The 19,670-nt window shown below is 38.1% G+C and overlaps 1 protein-coding gene across 11 annotated transcripts in view; it reads left to right on the forward strand.

The window, feature by feature from the left end:
• The window catches only part of COBL (cordon-bleu WH2 repeat protein), a 162,619-nt gene that overhangs the window by 91,254 nt on the left and 51,695 nt on the right, over positions 1–19,670 (forward strand). For all 11 annotated transcript variants that reach the window (XM_064443297.1, XM_064443298.1, XM_064443302.1 and 8 more), the window contains one exon: positions 19,309–19,447. In XM_064443297.1, the coding sequence (XP_064299367.1) occupies positions 19,309–19,447 (139 nt within the window). The remainder of the gene's footprint in view (positions 1–19,308; positions 19,448–19,670) is intronic.

Here is a 19,670-nt window from a genome sequence, read left to right on the forward strand (position 1 = left end):
ACAGAGAAAAGCCACACATGAAGTCTGACAGAATTAAATGCATCTCTGCAGAGACTTATTCACTGACCTCTCTTTAAAAGAAAAAGAAGTGTGTTTGGGTCATTTCTTGGAAGAACTGTAGAACTGAGTATTTGAGTCTTTTGAAGGTCAAGAATATTGTGCATTGGTGAATGAGTTTATGGGAATAATTACTTTCTTGGGTTGTTTTTTTTTTAGTGTGTATGGGGAAACACAGAAACAAGAGTGAGGGGAGCTGATAAAGAAGGCCCCAGGGACTTTCTGTAAGAGCCTTTTCTGTGAAATGGAGTGGCTTAGTCTGAATAAAATCATGAGACTTTTTGGAGACATGAGAATTAAAAGAGGGCTCTTCAGTGCCTTCATCTGTATAATAGCTCTGATGTCAACTCCAGAATCCAGAAATGCAACTTGTAGCCTGTGCTAAAGGAGCCATGTGCTGTTTCAGCTGCTGTGATTTTCAGAACAGAAGCACTTTCATATAATACGTAGATGTAACAGGAGGCAGTTGGGATTTGTTACTAGGCAGTTAAATTCCTGTACTGACAGAAGAATGGGGTGATACACAGCAGATGCACAAAGGAAGAGGCAGAAGACAGTAAGCTGGGAAGAGTATGGTGCTTATAGAGGTGATCACAGCAGGTGTTAATAAAGCAGGTCTTAGACACTTGCCTACGATAAATCTCCGTTCCGTAAGTAACCACGGTACATGTTCTCATCTGGTTGTGATTCTTCTGTCCCTCAACTTCCCTACAATTGCGTTGCCTGCTGTTATCATGCCTCATCCGTAAAATTGATGCTTCTGATAGTCCAAGAAAATCTGTGAGAAAAAAAGGCTGTCATCCACACAAGCACAGGTTCTAAGAACTCAGCTGTTTCTCAGAAGGAAAGCCAACTGCAGGAGTATTATTATTTGAAATACCAGGTTTATCCAAAATACCCAGGGACAAGTAGGTCCAAGAAACTTTAATTCACAGGGCATGCAGATGGAAAGCTCTATTGATGGCATCTTTACTGATACAGCTGTGCATACTAGGAACATACCTTATTCTACACTGTTCTGCAGGATCTGTATTCATTGCTTTAGGGCTTAATTTGCAGCCACAGGGAAATATGTCATTTGGAAAACCTGAGGACAAAAGGAATAACAGTGTGACTTCATACCAATCAAGATTATCCTTGCAGTCAGCTAACCACGAATCTGTGGCATTAGATGATGAAGTAGTAAGGTGGAAGATGGTAATCACTTTGTGCAAACATGCAGGAAGGATATCTGCAAAAAAACCTGCTATGCTGGGGGGACATTAGTGGAAGAAATGCTTGCTTTCCTCAGATTTTTATATTAACAATCTCAACTTAAACTCCTTTCGCAACAGAAGGTGGCATAGTGAAGAATAATGTGATATTAAAATCACAGTGGCCAGATACTGAGTTGCTGAGCAACCAGACGTAGCTTCTGACATCTTAAAAGTTCAGAAGACGTCAAGCTACAAACTCAGCTTCCTAATTACAGACAGCTGAGCTAACCGTTTCTAAAAATCTTGGCCACTGTTTTAAAATACATTTTAGTTCTAAGGAAGATAATGAGTCACATTTCCAAGTGGCTTCCAAGTCCATGCCTGTAGCATACACACATACACATGGGAAATTTGAGAACTGCAAATTCAGGGACTGATTCTGGAAATTTGGGTGAGCCTATGGTCCAATAACACTTTGAACAACTTTAATATGTTAATAATGATTTCAATATAATTTTATACATATATTTCCTTCACTGCCTGTCCTTTATTTTTACCACTTGAACACTATTCTGTAGTTCTTGCTGGCAGAATGAATTCCAGGAATGTATTCACTACGTTGTGCTCATTTGCAATGTCATTTAAAGTATTTCAGGGTTGCCTGCAGATGGGCACAAGTTCAGTGGCTTTCAGCAGGACATTTTATTAGAGTAGTTTCTCTTTTTGACAAACTCTTAATATGCTCCATCAGCCAGAGGGCACCTAAGGTTTTAATCGCTGATGTATTCTATTTATACTGGTTTACATATAAAAGGACGTTGAATAGTACTGTATCACAGATTCTCTTGTGAGAAGGGCATCCCTACCAAAGGCATGAAAATGCTACTAAATGGCTAGGAAGCTTAACCCAGTGTCCTGCCAGCTCCGCGGCACTCGTATCATCAGTTCCTGGCAGAATCAGAACTCTTTCAAGTGCAATATGCACTGGAATATGGGAACATGCATCACAGGAGGCTGCTGTCTCCAACAGGAGTACAGAAACACTTGAAAAGGGAAAAAAAAATGAAAGAAGAAGAATAAAACACATGTGGTGGCCAGTATTAGAAATTATCAACTAGGATGGCAAAAATAACATTTGCTATGCATTTACATATTTTGAATTTCCTTCTGTTCAATAAGACATATGGCAAATACTGAAAGTATCTTTTCTGTATAAACTAGAAATTTCACAAATTTTTAGTGTGCATACCTTGCTTTCTCCAGGGAAGATATGAAAGTCTTATATCTATTTGTTCATGTTAAAATGGTTCTCTTAAAGCTGAACTTTTCATTTAGGCATAAAATTGGTCAAAAATAAACTGGAGGTAGGGAGAAAGAAACCTGCAAGCAATCATCTGAGCAAATCTGTGACTCTGGCTGCCATTATTTAAACGGACTGTTTTGCAGTATTACAACTAAGATTAAAATCTATAAAACAAATGTTAGAATATTGTATTTTGTACTGCAGCAGAATAGCCTTCTGCTGTAGGTGTTTTCTTCCCTTTTACCTTAGACTTTTTTCTGTACTTCTGAATAAGGTGAAAGGTAATGAGCCGTTCACACTGGAGACCATCTGACACTTGTATTCTGTTTTAATAAGGAGTCTAGAATTCAGCAAAAGGGTGGATGGACTCAGATTAGTTATCTCCCTTTCATAGGTTACACCTAAGCCAGAAACGTCTACTAGAAGTCAACAAGATACGAGTGCATGTTTTTTTTATCATCTTTTAGAGAGGAAGGGAGGTTTCTTTTGACTCAGAGGTCTTCTGGGTGAGGTCTTCTCAACCTTTCTCTTATGACACATTTCCTTTCCCCCTTAAGTGTTCTGTGAATGTATTTTTGTTTTGCTATGGTATTGGTTTTTTTTTTTCCTGTGGAGCATCCAGAAGTTGCTTTGAGAATAACAGGTACTTTTTTCACATTCTGAGAAAGGATGCAATGAATCAGTTTCTGCTGTAGGAAAAAACTGTTTTTCAAAATGTGTTTTTTACTTTTACAAAATATTGCATCTTCTAGTCACTTGTAAGGTTTTTATAAGTTGCCTGAGGATATGAAAGCAAGATTTGTTCTGAAAGAGCAGGGAGAGCACTTGACTGACTTTTTAATTTTTTTATTAAAAATAATTTAATGACTGGGTTTATACACCTTTTTAGTTTGTGCTGGTTTGGTTTTCTTTTTGTGTACGAAGAAGGCCTGACATGTGAATGGTGAATATTATTTTTAAAAGTTCCTTTTCCTTTGTTTATTAACTGAGGATATCATGAGTGTTAGCTCTGATCTTCTTCAGTTTTGGTAGCGGACTGGTTAGAACTCAGGCAAGGTGTGATACATTTCAATAGCATTTTGTGATGATGGCAGGGATATTGAATCTTCATTAAAGGAAGATGTTCTTTCTCCAGAATACTGGTCAGGTGTCCAAGCTGTGTAAGTATAAAAGAAGAATTTTATGCTGTCATCAAATAAGCATAAAATTATGCTTATTTATAGGCTTTTTTTTAAAGAAGTCAGCAGGTAGTCAAGGCTCTGTGAGATGTCTGATTGTGGTTTAAGAATAAACATAATGCTAATTTCCAGAGTTCTTGAGGCAATCGTGAGGTAGTACAACTGCTAAGAAAACTGAAGTCATGCTCTCTCACTAGTTTTTGTATTAGAGTTTGGATATTAGATGCTGGAGTGCACACAGTACTGCTGTATGATGCCAGATTAAGAGGCTGGGAACTTATTACACAATGGCATGAGGCAGTATTTTGATACGGTCAAAGAGTAGCTGAGTCTATCTCTGTGTGTTAATACAAATAGATTATTAATAGATAAAACCATTAAAAATTGAGATTGTGTTTCTTTCTATGTATTTCTCATCAAATTCATGTACTAATCACTTATTTGGGTTGTACTAGGCTATAAGTACTGCATGGTAATTGCGAAACTTTCTATTAGGCTTTTAGTATCCATCTTCCTTTGGGGATTTTATTCCAGTCATTCTGTCTGAAATTTTATTTAGAAGCTTATTTACTTCATTTATGCATTTCTGTAGGTGTTGAGAGTTTACAGATAAGCTGAGGTCTTATTCTTTTGCTCATATAGACATATAAAAATAATTTATTTTGCCACAGTGACAAAACACGGCCTTACTCATTGGCCAAAGAATTGCCTACTATTCTCCTACGATGGTAAAACAGTTCAACTTTGCTTTACATTTTCACAGATTAAGGTTGCCCACATAGGCAGTTAATGAGCATCAAGCTTGTCCAATAGCATAGATAAGGAATGCACTTTAGTTCCTTTGCCTGAGCAGTAGCTGTGCAAAATATTCTCAAGATGATGCTCTGGAGACTGCAATGCTATCTGAAATGGAAGAGGTTGTATAAAATAACTGTATCCATGGTAAGTCTCTTTCTACTGTGTGGAGCAAAGAAATAGAGAAAATATCACTGAATACTGTTACTGAACACTACTGATGCCACATTTTGGATTTTCTTAAAGAAATTCAGAGAAAAGATGTGGAAGTAGAATTGTTTTTTGCAAAGTACGAGGGAAATCAAGAATACTATAAGCCTCCTAATGTGGCTTATGTACTGGAAAAATGACTAGAAATGTAGGAAGGAATTAAATTATTCATTATCTTAGTGAAGATAATGAATAGGGTAAATACAGCTTTAGTAAAACAGAAACCCTGTCTTACAACTCTCATAGAGTGCTCTTGACACATTCAGCAAACAGACGGATATGTATGATCTGGTTGATACAGCCTGTCTGGGTTTCCACAAAGCTTCCACCAAGGTCCCTCACCAGGCATTTGGATTTCTTAAGGAAACCCAGTCTCCATTCCATCAGGAGGAAGATTGTGTAACTCTCAAATAACTGACAGTAAAGAAAAGAAGAGGAATCACAGGTTAGGAGTAAATGATCTGCTCATGTAGCAGTGGACTGGTGCAACAGCTTTGGAGTATTTGATGATCCATGTTCATTGTATAAGGAAGTGACCTGGAAGAAACCAGTAAAGTGACAAAGTTTGTTGCTGGTACTTGAGTTATCCAGCTAATAAGGACAAAGGCTGAGTATGAAGAACAACTGTTGAAAGACCTTATGAGATGGAGTGCTGGCAGAACTTGCAGGTGAAAGCAAGTGAAAGTCTGTGTGGGTAAGTGTGAAGTGATATACATGAGAAAAGACCACTCTTAATTTTGCCTAATACCTTATAAAATACTGGTCTCTCAGCTGGCAGTAACGAATTAGGAAGGCCTTAGGATCATAAGACATACTTCTTTCAAAAAAGTCAGCTCAAAGCTCAACAGCAATCAAAAAAGCAAATCAGATGCAGAGCATTTTAGGAGAGAAAAAGAGAACTTTATTACCCCACTGTATTGTGAGCTTTATTATGCCATCTTAAATACTGTAGTAGTGTTCCTCTTATTTCAAAAGGGTATTACAGAATGAGAAGAGACTCATGGAAGGGCATCAAGGGTGATCAAAGATGTGGAGTAGCTTAACAGAGGAATAACTGTACATCTTAAGTAAACCATGCTGCTTCATCCTGAAAAAGTGGCATGAAGACTATGGATAGGGATTTGACTGTTCAACCAGCCATTACGAGAGCATCTGTAGCTAGTAAGAAACAGGCAAGGTTCTTCACGCAAGCAGTAGATCTGTGGAACTCCTTGTCAAGGGTTGATATGGGCATTAAAAGTTTACGTGGGCTTGAGAGGAGACGGAACAAATGCTGCAAGGACGACAAATCCGTTCTGAATTTTTAAATATAAACTGCACCAGGAAATCCCTGACATGAAGATGGTTGGTGGCTGCAGAAGTACTAGGGAGAAGGTGGTATCAAACGTACCTTCCCTTCTGCTGTCCTCTAGGTGCTTGCCACAGTCTGATACAGAAACCTGAGCAGAACCCTTGATCTAATCCAGTACAACTGTTTTTGGAGCATACTGAAGAGATTTGTACCTAAATATTTGTCTCATATGATTTGACACCGCTCCAGGAAAGTCACTGGCAGCATTCTCAATGACTTCACTACATCTTCTTATCACTGGTAATTTGATAACCAGACAATATATCTCTTGTTACGAACAGAAACAGCTGTCTTTGCTATTCCAAATAATCGCTCTCTTTCTTTTGTGTTCATGAGTGCAAGACTTTGCACTTGCAGAATGAGGCTAAAAGTTTTGCCAGAAAAACATACGCGCAATAAGAATTTTCCAGCATGAACCCTAAAGTAACTTGCCTGGTATACTTGTTACAACTTAGTACTGTAACTGCAGTATCAAAGAGCCCTACAGGACTCTCGGGGTCATATCTGCAGCCCCCCTGGGCTGCATCTCAATACTGAGATGCAGGTATGCAGCTCAAATTACAGGTAGGTAGGAGCTGTATGGGTGATGTCCAGTGCACTCTACTGGACATGTGCCTTCCACTGACCAAATAAAAAGCAGCATGAAAGACCTGATCCCATTCCATTTGAAATCAGTATCAGATCCAGGTCCATGCCAAATATTGTCTAGATTGCAAGTCTTTTGAGGAAAGAATTGTTGCGGCACTTCTGTCTTGTGCAGTGATAGGGTTATTGTTTTGCTTAGCAAATGATGATATTTCTGCCTTTCAGGACATAGCAAGTCAAATTGATGTCTTTTGGTGTGCTGCTTTCCTGGATCTATCCAGTTTTGCCCAAAGGATTGGGCAATACTTCATTAAGGAGAGTGTATAAGGGTGGAGCTTTTCTTAACCACTTTCAGTTAATTGCCTTGTGTTGAAAAAGCCATGTACAAACTGTTGCCCTTCACAGACATGAAATTCTGTGTTGACGTACTAAATTAAGTTTTACAGAAACAATGGTCATCGTAACAGGTCATAAACTTTAAAAGTTTTATCTGTTTCCACTAGAGCTGATCCTGGCTAGTGCTATCCTATTGCAAAGTCCATTATCAAGATGTACCAGAACCAATTAGTAGAAACAAGAGGGAGTAGTAGAAGAGGTCTGTGGTCCTTAAAAAGCCCTACACTGCAATAAATGACTAAGAAATTAGAACACAGAACAATTACTTTCCAATTTGAAGGTGATTTGTTCATTTTTGCCTAAGGAACTTAAAACATGACATCCAGTTAGTTGGATGAGAAGTATCCAGACTTGTTCTTTTCATGTCTAACAAAACAATGCTCAGATGGCAAACATGAAACCAGCCAACAGAACATCAGATAACGTTTGCTGTACTGTCTGGATGCTTAATTTAGCTAGACAAGTACACTCTAGTTTGGATAAATGATGCAGGCCCAGATTAAAAGAAAAGACAGAAAAGTGCAATGATGGCTGAAGGCTTATCTTGCTGTCATGTAAAGCATAAAATTTAGGAAGGCTCAAAAAAAGCTGCTAGTGAAAGGAAGTAATTTCTACCTCTTTTTATGGGAAAAACAGCTCAAACCTTAATTCTGGTGTATGCACACTTTTTTAAAGTAGTTATCAAAGGCTACAGCTAGATGATATATGCACTGTAGTGACTACTTTCACAATATCTTCAGAGAGTATCAGTTACATTTTAATATAATATTATAGAATTTTCTTCCCTATGCTTCTGAAGAAATTCCATGGTTTGTCCAAATTGCCACCCATTCTCTTTAAAACTCCTAATGCTCAACTTTATGTTGCTGCATATTTATTTACTAGCAGCATGTGTCCCATTTTAAAAACAAAATTTCAGAAAACATTTTAATAACTTCAGGCAACCAACTTATTTTCCAGGAGGTTTTGTGTCCCCCCTTTTTTAAAAATTTGTAATTAATATACTTATTTTCCAACTCTTTTGTCCCATAATTAGACATAGAGATAGAGTAAGGTGTCCCAGTGTGATTGATTAATTAAAAGGAATCTTCTCTTTCTCAGTCACGGAGTAATTAAGTGCAGTCGATTGTATTTTTTTCTGAAGTTTAGCCAGTGTGAATGAGGATGTTAGTGTAGAGTTTCAGTGGAGGTTTTGATGTTAGCCAGAAGGTGCAGCCTCTCAGAAGTGCAAGGGGAAGTCAGACTGCCTTTACCCTAGCCCTTTGAGAATCTGTCTTTACTCAGGTAAAGTTCACGGTGAATTAGTAGATTTTGCACCAGAGGAACCCGAAATTTTAAAGTCTGCTTTAAAATTCTGTCTTTATTGCTTCTTCAGCTTGGGGAAAAAAAGCTGCTCCTCCATTAAAGGAGTCCACTGTGTGGTTTTGTTGCATTTTTATAAATAGTTCTTTTTTGCAACTTTGTCCAGGAAATAGTAGCAATGTCAGTTCAATAGTGATTTAAATTTCTTACCTGTTTTAACTGAAGGCTGGACTGTGTGAAGTGCTGAGTGTTTCACACTTTGACTTGGATAGGCTGTTACTGTAGAGGGGTGGGAGAATGTCATCTACAATATTTTGTAAGATTCCTCCGTGGTCTGCTTTCCTGTGTTCTCTGCAAACTAGTCCAGTCCTGCCCTCTAACCTGGGTGGATAAAAATCTCTGAATTGACATCAAAGTCAGAGTGACCTGGTGATCTTCAATATGTTATAAGAACCCAAGCAAGGTGAGCTTGCAGTGTCTTTATTTTACCATTTGACATACAATCACATAATAATCAAGCAAGAATACAAAATTTCTTTGACAGGAAGGCTTCTGATTTAAGATAGCAGTTAGTAAAATAGATCCCTTCATTTTTTTTGCTAGAAAACGTACATCTTGCGAATTGAGTGCTTGAATTACGTGCAAGAAAAATTCTTGGAATAGTCTTTTCGCCAACATCAATAATGTTCTTGATCTTTTGCAATAATCCAGTTGCTTCTGGCTGTGAGTTCATGGATCACCTGCCAACTGTTTCTGAACAGACTATACTACCTGCCTTGGGAATAATACCACAATTTGCCATCTGGTGAGATCATGATAGTATCACTTGACCTCCACATGTGGTCTCTGTCAAGCACTTCATTGAAAACTGGCAAGACATCAGGGCCTGAACATACTGTTCTATGCAGCCCTGAATTTTGGCAGGGTTGCAACATTTAGTAAGTAAACTTCATCTGGCTTGCAAGTCACAGACAAATAGGACAGGCTGATGTCATCGTAAGCTTTAACTCTCATTAAAGAGAAAGTATGTGTCAAGTAATTATTAGGCTTTGTTGGGCAAGGTATTTAGGGGAAGTTAATAGACAAAGATCATTTTAAGCAGCAAGGCTTCTGAAGAACTGGCATTCAGTAAGCAATGAAAAATGACCCTAACACCACACTTAATTTAGAAATCGGATTTGTGTTGCTTTTCAGATTTTGCTTGTAACTGCACCTTTCTTAGATCACAAATTAAAAAGGTAAAAATGTATGTAATAAAGAAATTAACTAAGTACATACATGCTGTGTAAGTCAAGTTTAATTTAATGGCTTAATGGCATTGCGTTCTGGTCATTGTTCAGCCAAATAAGAAAGCAAGAAAATACATCACAAATAAGTATAATCTAGTAAAAACTGTTCTCTGCTACTTAAAGCTATGTTTCATTTGAATTAATTCACAGTCATATCCCAAAAGTAATAGAAGTGGGGAGAGGGGAATGGAAATCCTGTTCCTCTGACGGCATTTCACTTCGGTTTTTCACCTCTTCAGAGGATGGATGGTGGAGCTCACTGGGAGAAATAGGGACCTCATTTTGTTTGTAGTGTGTCACCCTAATCAGAATATAAAACCTCAACAGACAACCCCTAAGTCCTGCTTGCTCAGCAACGTGTTGCTGACACTTCCAGGCATGGATAGCAAGTGAAGTGCCATGGTGGTTTTCTCCAACAAATCTTCACAGCAGAGTCTATTTGTAATTTTGGCTGATAAAAATCTTACACTTGTGGGGAGTAGCTTGATGCAGAGCCATGTTACGCTACAGTCCCTAGTAAGACATCTAATTGACTCTGTGGTACCACATTGCTACTCTCACCTCTTCTTCGTTTCTGAAGATTGTGGAAGTAGGGGATTCTGGCTGTGCTTCATAAGTGCTGGAAGGAACTAGACTGAGTGGAAATTTGCAGGGGGCAGTGGGAACGGATGGCACAAAACTATCACTTGATTTATTGCCCAAACTAGGTTTCCCAGGCATTCTGTGTGCCTGCAGATGGAGAGGGCTGATATGAAGGGCGTGAACACTGGAAGTAAGTCAGGTATGTCTTTGTCTAAATTAAGAAGACTTCTGAGGTGATTGCCTAGGACTTAGCGCTAAGCACTAGAAACTCAACTTGGCTATCTCCACAGAAGAAAATTGTGAATGTAAAGGAAAACTTAAGCTCCAGGGAAGCATGTCAGTGGCAGTAGAAAGGTTATGGTTCTCCTTGTTCCTGGTAAAACGTTTGTGTGATTGCCTTCCACTTTCTAGCCCTAACAGATTTTAGGCTACAGCCCATTCTTTTGGCAGAAAATTGGACAAAGATGCAAAATAGATTTTGCATATCGTCAGTTGTCTCATAACATCTCTCAGATTTTTAAGGACAGACAAGGAGACCAACCAATCAGCCAGTCTGTAATCCTAGATGTGAGGCTGAGGAAGAAAAGATGATGTGTAAAATCTTTATGCCAGTGCCTTTCCCAAAGGCAATGACTCAAGGAGATTACATTGATCATGTCAAATTCATTTGCAACATTATCAGAAGAAATATTGAGCTGCAGTCCTACTATGTATTTTAAACTCTTACTAATGTTCATTTGCTCTACTAGTTGTATTCCTCTAACTAAAAAGATAAGCACAAGTATTAGAGGGAAAATTGGAGGTGGTTTTGCTGGCTTTGTTTGACTTCTCTAGAGTAGAAATAAATCTTCGTAGCAAAATAGTTTGTGGTGGTTTTTAAATGTAATTTTTAAGTGTTGAGGGTTTTTTGTTGGAGGTTTTTTTTTCCCCTCTAAATGAAGACATAAATGAGGAGGATTACATTGTATTCAGAGAAACAGAGGAAGTTCAATTCTCTGCCAAAGCAAACATCCGCAGACTTGTGTAGTCTACATGTTTCAATGCATGTGAAAATATTTGGTGTTGTAGAGTGACTTCCTTGAGTGGAAATAATATTGCAGCTAGTAATGAGATTTTGCAAAAGAAGGAAATCACAGCTATCTTAGTAATTTAACATCTCAAAATTGTTTATGGATAGTTTCCTGTCTGACACATTTAACTGAACAAGTTGAAGTGTTTAAAGAAGATTAGAATGACATTAATTTTTAACTGCCCTTGACCATGACATTTCACAAAGGGTGTGTTCAATAAAAACAGATGGAAAAATGAGCTTGCCCCTTCACCTTGTAGTGGCTTTCTTTTGTCAACTGATTTAACTTTCTGTTGCCAGTCAGCTGAATATTCAAGGACATCCTTGGCTTTCGTCTTCTTCATTTTATGAATAGAATAGCACAAGAACATAGCAATTCCTATAAAATCCAGTAATGCTAAGCTTTTTGTCTGTTATTAAGATGGAGATGGTTTTGCAGTCACAGATTCATTTTTGGTAATGAATTCTAAATTTCGTTACAAAACCCTATTTAATACCAGAATTATACAGTGAGAAAAAAATTGTTTGAAATTAAGCAGCATAAAAGTAGGCAAAATATTACAATGTTTTTTGGCATCTGATTAAAATAATAATGGTAAGGGTATTTTCAGAAGAGCAGTGCAGTTTGCACTCTAGTTATAAGCCAGACTTCCCACTTAACACAGCACCTGAACACTTCAGCAGCAAAGCAGCTACGAAGCTCAGGCCATGAGTATGGCTAGGGTGCAGCCATCACACGGGCCAAACACAGTACAAGGGAGCATGGTGCAGAGCTTCAAAGTCAGGAGGAAACACCTTGATCCAGAGCGGCATTGTAGCACAACACAAACGTGGCTGTCCTGCTTGAAGTTAGTTGGTGCTACATTGTGGACTTGAACTCATGCTGGCAGCAGCGTGGGAATCTCCTGTCTAAACTTGTTCAATGTGAGAGTGGTGTGTCCAGTGTAACACAAGTTGTTGGGTCTAGTCAGTCTTCCTATCACAGCATGCATTTCTTAACTTTGTATGGCTTATTTTAAAATCTCTCTTTAAGTTTAATATTATTCATTTTATGGTCAAGTTTATGAGATCCAACACTGAAAAAATCGAGGCAAAAAAAAAATCAAGGTAGAAAAAAAATCAAGGCAGTGATAGGTTAGTGTTTGGACTCGATGATCTTAAGAGTCTTTTCCAAACTTACCGATTCTGTGATTCTATGAGATGTACAGAACTAAACTGGCCGATCCAGAGAAATTGCTTGCTAATTTATAAAGTGTAGTTATTTCTATGCATTTTGTCAAAATGACAAGTTTTTCAACTAATATCCTCTTTAAACTGTTTCCATGTGCCAAATTTTTTACTATCTCCTGTGTATGTTGTTTTTGCAATATGTTGTTCCGTTGCATGGGATCCTAGTAAAAGTTTTAAGTAATCAACACGAATGCATTCTTTAACATAAGGACATGTTTTTGGGAAACATCAGACTGCCTTCTTTGAATGCTGTTTGAAATGTACTTGGGGATTAAACATTCAGTTTTTAATCAGATGAAATGGAATGCTACCCAATAAGGAAACAAGGTAGAGAAGTTCAGTGCTGAATAGACAATTTAATATAATGTAACTTACAGTGGTCAGCCTCATGAATTGCTCATACGCCCAGTTTCTTTGAGAGCTCCCTGAATTTTCCTTTGTCAGTATATGCCAGTGAAAAGCCTAATAACGTATGACCTGTCCAGGGAATATTAGACATATGAGTAAATGTTGTTTAAGACACATTAAGGTTCAGTTGGGACTTCTTGTGGTTTCTAGTACTAGGCATGTTGAAGCATCTGTTGCCCTGTGAAAATGCAGAATCAGCTTGATAGAATAGCTTTTATATCATCAAGTGTAGTAGACAGATTTATGTCTCCATTATGCAGCTGAAAGATTTATCTCTGTGGTTTTCCTAGAATGGCTCTTCTTGGATCAAAATGTTTTCTTCTCAACTGCTTTAAATTACATACAAAATCCTGGCAAAATATTTTAAAAACTCTCAAACCACAAATCTTCCTTACATACCAACCTACCACCTGTCTTTCTCACAATGCTATAGGCACGTCAGCACAGTTAGGGTTATATGAAGAGTTTAAAACTGGTTAATAAAAGTTGTGTCCTTTCTGGTACTTCTAGAGCTTCTTGTAAAATGGCTTTTCATTCTTTCAGGATTTCTGAAAATTCTTTGTGAAGGGAAGAGGGTTGGGATGATCCCACACATAGTTTGGGACGGTACTGTTGTTTGTTCAATTACAAGTTAGCTCTGAATTTTTCTGTGGATCATATTTAAACACACTTGTAATTCGATAGGCATTCTGACCCCACTATCGCCAGCAGGTGTATCTGGCTTGCTTAAATCAGAGTGTGTGTCTGGTCAGTGTTGGATGATAGAAACCAGTTTGTAGTCAGGGCATTCCAGTGATTAAATCCATGTGTTCTTTTTCCAATCCTTTATATTCTAAAAATAATTTCTATAAACAATCACTCACTGTTTCCCCAAACAAGACATTTTGTATACAGATTAGACAGAAGTGGCAAGAATACAAGTGTTCTATAAAAGAATAAAAGATCCTGACATGTAATGTTGCATAAAAAGGAGAAGGAAGCAAGAGAGTAAATGAGCTTTCTTCACACAGTTTATATCATATGATATACAATTTTTTTATTTGTATATGCTAAACCACCATGGAACATCCCTTAAAAACAACCCTTACTCCAGACGTCATTCTATTGCTGATAGATTATGTGGATCACCTGTAGCTATGATGTTTGAGGAGGAAGAAAATTGCTTTAAGGAGGATTTTGTTAGGTAGCAAACCTGGAAAATTATTAGGTTTTCAAGTTTCTATTTTTCCTTTCCTATGGCAAAATGATAGCAGTGAGAGTACAAGAAAAAACCTGATGCCATAACACAAATGTTTCTTGTAATGTTTATGAAAATATTGGGAAGAGTGGTTTGGATTTTGAAAAATAAACTATGCAATTTTTTTTAACATCTCAGTCCCATATTGACCAGATCCACTTAGGGCTTTTGTGACTGTTTAGAAGTGTCTATCAGTCATCCAGGCTTTCTCCAGCAGGTGTGGACACCAACTACAACAGAAACCTGCAGTTGTTCAGGGAAACCCTGTTCTAGGTAACAAGAAGGTACTGTTCACTTTTTGTGTGCAAGTCCAAGAAAGTCTTTCCATGGCAGTTTTAAAATTGTTCTTCCCTACTTGTATTCTTAGTTGTGCTTCTAAGCTGAGATCACCCAGCATTTTTACAGGGTCTTTCTCAGTCCTGCAGAAAGTACATGTCTCTCGTAAGTCTACTCTTCTCGCTAAACACCAATCTTGGGAGAAGGAAGAAAATGTGACTCATTCTCCTGGTCTCTGTGTTCCAACGTGGTAGTACTTGAAGAGTATTAAGTCCCCCTCAGCTATTGAATTCATGGGTAAAATGCGTTGGTTGAAAGGCAGTAGTTCCCAGAAGACACCAAAGTGGCCTTCAACATCCAGTTTAGGAATTTTTCACACAAGCTCACAAAATCCAGCTGGGCTTCTAGAGTTCACTTATGTTTTTTTACCTAGCCATATCATAATTTTGGAACACCTTGGTAGTTGCTGGGTTCTTCACTGGTCAAGATATAACTGTAGTAATTACATTACAGTACTTAGTTATTTAACAAGGATGCACTGTGTGCACTTTCCAAGGTTGCATTAAGCCCAGTCCCTTTTTCTCTACCATTCACAGAAAGAGTGTGTGGGCTGTCCTTAATGAACAGACTTGGGTATGTGTGGCTCTCTGAGTATGCTATTGTAGAGTCTTTAATCTGTATTTGGAGACAGTGGAGTGGGATTTCCTTCTTGGTCAAAGTAGTTATTCAGACAGCTGAGATATGTAGTCAGTGTCATCGAGTGAGTTGTGATGTTCATAGATACTGGAGGGACAGAGGAGCAGAAATTAATTATATCGTTTCTGGCTTACAGAAGAAGGCTCAGTTTTGGGAGCAATAAACATGCAGTAAATTTAGGGTTAGTTTGGTCAGTGAATAAGAAAAAGGTGGCACTTGTCAGATGACTTATCAAGTACTTACATAGATAAACATTTGTTTTAGATTAATGGTGAAGGGTTGATAAATACAAAACCAGTGTCTGACCTGTAAGTAGAGGACAGGCACAGCAAAGGAGCAGAGCTAACATTGGAAATCTATCTGAGAGCCTCCTTGTCTTTGAATGCTTGATGAATTTTTGGTGGTGGTGGCTCTTGTTTCCTTGGGCCTCCATTAATACTTTTCATGAATTCATATTCAGTGCAACCTAACACAAAGAAAATGCTGGACTTTTATGCATGAAGAAACTCAAACCCAATTTACACATCCACTCTTACTGTATCCACAGACCTTCTGGAAGTAAGGTGACTGTCAAATGCTACTGATTGAAAATTTAAAGCATTAGCCTTGTAGGATTTTTTCCACACAATTTTGACACATAGCCTTGCCATGATGTTCTTGTTATGCTCCAAATATATTCTAAAATCTTATCTAAAGCCCTCAAATTTTAGTAAAGATGCTGAGCTTTCACAGAAGACAAACACATTCAGCACATTCCTCAGATATTTAGTCTGCAACATTGGAAGTATTTTTCAAACAGCATGTGATCTATGACATGGATTTAATGGAAAATTGTTTTTTGCATCATATGTGGTGTCATCGGTGTGGGAACAGAAGTGACACTCTTTGTCGGGCTTTGGTCTTTTTGGCCCACTTTAGCTCAGTTGATGGTGTTAATTATAGTCAGAGAACACTTTTAACATCTTTAAAAATTACATATTTGTTGTGTAACAGAAGCTGACCTAATAATTTTTTCTAGTTAAAAATGCTGCATAGGTGAAGCACAAGTCCTAAGACTAGGATTCTGTTATGCTCGGAGAGGGGCTCCTGTAACAAAGTTTGGATGGGAAATTGCTTCAGATAATGTTGTTCGGGATTGAGTCCTTATAATAGAAGCAGCCAGCCATAACAAATTATTTTCGGGCTCTATTGTTTCGTATATACAATTGCAAGAAAGAAACAGAATGTTCTTTGTGTTTTTTCTATTTATGTTTAGCCTTATAGGTTTACTGAGGCTGGCATTGAAGAACGACTTTTAAGAATTTTTATGACCTGTTCTTGAACTAGACACTTCTTACATACATTGTAGTGTGGCTGGCTTTAAACAAGCTTTTCATCTTCTTTATGGTGTTTGTGAAGTATACTGCACTTAGCTGACAGTATAATGAAAGCATTTTTGTGTGTTTATTTGACCAAACTTGCATTATTGCAGTTGAGCACTAGCTAATTTCTAGCCTTTTCTTTAGCTATAGCAGTGTGTTCATCCATACACCTATCTAATGTTCCTCAGAAGATTCAAATAAATAAGAATGCACAGAGCAGAAAAAGATAGGCTGGCTTCTAACAAGGATCCTTTCTTCTTAGTAAAGCAGTAATGTATCTTTGAGGAATTTGACTATACCAAACTAGCATCCTTCACTCATCTGGTACTTGGGCAATGGTGATGAGTGATCTCTATCACTTCAAGTGGAAACGCACATTTCCTTACTTTCCACCAAGATTCTCAAGATTTCCTAGACTTATCTTTTAAATCACCAGTTCATCCATTTGTTGTCCTCAAGTAAAATGACCTTTCTGTCTGGAGAAACAGGAGTGAATATGGAAGCTGCAAAATGCCATTAAATAACCCAAAAAGTCATGGCTTGTGCTTGTGAAGTGTTGAGGAAGTTCAGATTCTGCGTGTCTCCCAGATGATTCCAGTTCTCCATAGCTACTGAATTTTTGAGACTTTGTAGTCAGATTAATCATAGCCTCTACTTTGATAATTTTCTCTTTTTTGTAAGGTAGTGTCCTGAAGAATCAAGGTACAGTATTAAATGCTCACATCTTTAGTTATTTAAAATGCAGTGCAGAAGAATGATTTTTTTTTTTTTCCAAGTACCTATTTGCCAATTGCCCCAAATAGACCTGGAGAAGAACGCAGCATTAGGTAGCTGCCCCCCATGTAATTCTTCCTCTGTAAACCAAAGCCTGATGAGTCTGTTCCACTGAAGTGTTTCCCACGTTCAGCTCAGTATGGGGCATTCTGGTTCTACTGAGGGGCCGGGGGGCAGGGAATTCAACCTCAGTCAATTGCAGTCAGTTCCTAACCACTGGCAGGCAGTTTCTTCATCAGCGGAGGTGCTCCGTCATAGTATGGAGTAACACCATAACTTTGGGCAAAAGTTTTTCAAAGGAGCTCTAAAATTTTGCTGTATCTGTTCCTGAACATTTGGCCTGGTGCTCTTTTCTGGGTGTAAGCCTTAATTTTTCAAATGCCATGAAGTTTGTGACCAAAATTGTCACAAATCACTAGTTACTATTAACATTCTTGCCCTCACTTTATCTAGATCGGCCTCACTGGCTTTAGTCATGCACTGTATTTAGTGGACATTTAATGTAAAATGCAGAAATAATCCATGGCAGTAGGAAGCAAGACCAGGACAGCTTTGTTTCCCACCCTCCATCCCCTCTGTCTTATAGAAACTGTTTGCCACAAAGCTGCAGCTCATCCCAGTTAACGTGCTCTATGTCCAGTGCAGTCACTACCAAATTTCTCCATATGCAGGATGTAGGTTCACCAAAAATGGGCGGAGGGTGTCCAAATGTCATGTTGCACAGTGGCTAAAATTCTCCTGAAAGGTGGGAACTGAATGAACAGCCTCCTGAGTGCTTTTAAAAAGGAAGGCTAAGTGAGGGAGACTCTATTCATGTCCTGCTCTTTGTACAATTTATTTATTTTCAGAGTTTTCACTTAGTGTAGGAAAGGACGCATCTAAATAAGTGCCTTTCCTCTTAACTCTGATAATAGCTTTGAGTGGTGCGAAGCTACTATTTGTTTAATGAAATCTCCCACAACAAATGTATTTTAAGGGTTCATTAATCCTCTGGATTTAAGGAAAGGTTATTATTGTTGTTTAGGCCTTTGAAATATTAGAAAACCACTAGGTAGTTCTGTATATTAGATATCTTCAGCTATGGGGAGTATCAGGACGGACAGAGCAGCGAAATGATGCATGTGAAGACTGAGAAGTGCCAACAGCATGCCATGTGTGGGCAGCTCCCATTACCCTCTGCCTCGGCCAAGCCCGGTTCTGTCTAGAGTTGTCAGTACCCCTCAAATATAAAAACTCAACAGATTTTCCTACATGTTTTTGTTTTTATTATTATTATTTTTCCACGAAAAGGAAATAGAGCTAAGTTCCAACAAACTGCAGAAAATATTATGCAACCCAGTGAAACCCAAGTCTCTTGTAATAAAATTTTTCCTATTTTTAAAAGCGGTGTAAACAGTAACGAAGTCTTGGCTTGCTAACCACCATGTTGCAATTATTGGAAGCTGAGGTGTTACAGATCTTCAAAAGTATGTCTGTGAAGTCCAGTAGACATAAATAGACTACAGTATGACCTCATATCATCATGCAAGCAAACTTTCAATTCTGATTCTTCTCTTGGAAGTCCTTAAACAAGAATTTGAGAGGAGAATCAAAGAAATGAGAGTTTATTTCCTGCACATACCGATTGGAGTATTTGGCCATAATTTAAGGTCTGAAGAAACCAATGGAAAAACAAGATCATGCTATGGCTCAAGCTTAACAACACATGTCGTGTCATACTCTGAGTGTTGGGCTCTCTAGTTCCCCTTTACCAAAACCATCAAGTGTCTACCAGACTGGTATTTCTGCAGTGACATTCATCTGCAGTTCTTGTCCCTGTCCTTCTCAGAGTGCAGTATTACTATACCTCTTCTGAACTGTCTTTTTAGTCTACTGTTGTCACTATCAATACTCATCATAAATATTCTGTGCTGAGAAGTTAGGTCATATGACAATCACTATTTTTCTGCTACTGGCAATTTACAACATTGACAAAGCGTATCCTTTACTATGCCTATTTTTCAATTTTGCTAGATTTCACAAGGAGCATCCCTAAATGATTTACAGAAAAAGAAGAGGCGTGCCCCTCTTCCACCAGCTGCATCTGCTCCACCCACTCCTGCCATGCCAAACAGGACAGAAGAGAGGGAGGATAAGAGGAAGAGCACAATGGGTGAGAGGCGTTCTTTTTTCCTGTATAATCCTATGCATGTGCTTTCAGTGCTCGCTGTTGGAGATTTCCTTAATTCTGTTATGTCGTGAGTTCAGGAACTTTTGTAACTTGTGGGAAAAAAAAAGGCAATTCTCTGCAGAATGAAAGTCTGGAAATAAGTGTTTGTATATTACCTCTTTTTTATGCCACCATTCGGACTACCAGTGAAGTTTTTCTTTTGAAT

Source organism: Phalacrocorax carbo, chromosome 2, assembly GCF_963921805.1.
Source record: "Phalacrocorax carbo chromosome 2, bPhaCar2.1, whole genome shotgun sequence".
NCBI classification, from domain to species: Eukaryota; Metazoa; Chordata; class Aves; order Suliformes; family Phalacrocoracidae; genus Phalacrocorax; species Phalacrocorax carbo.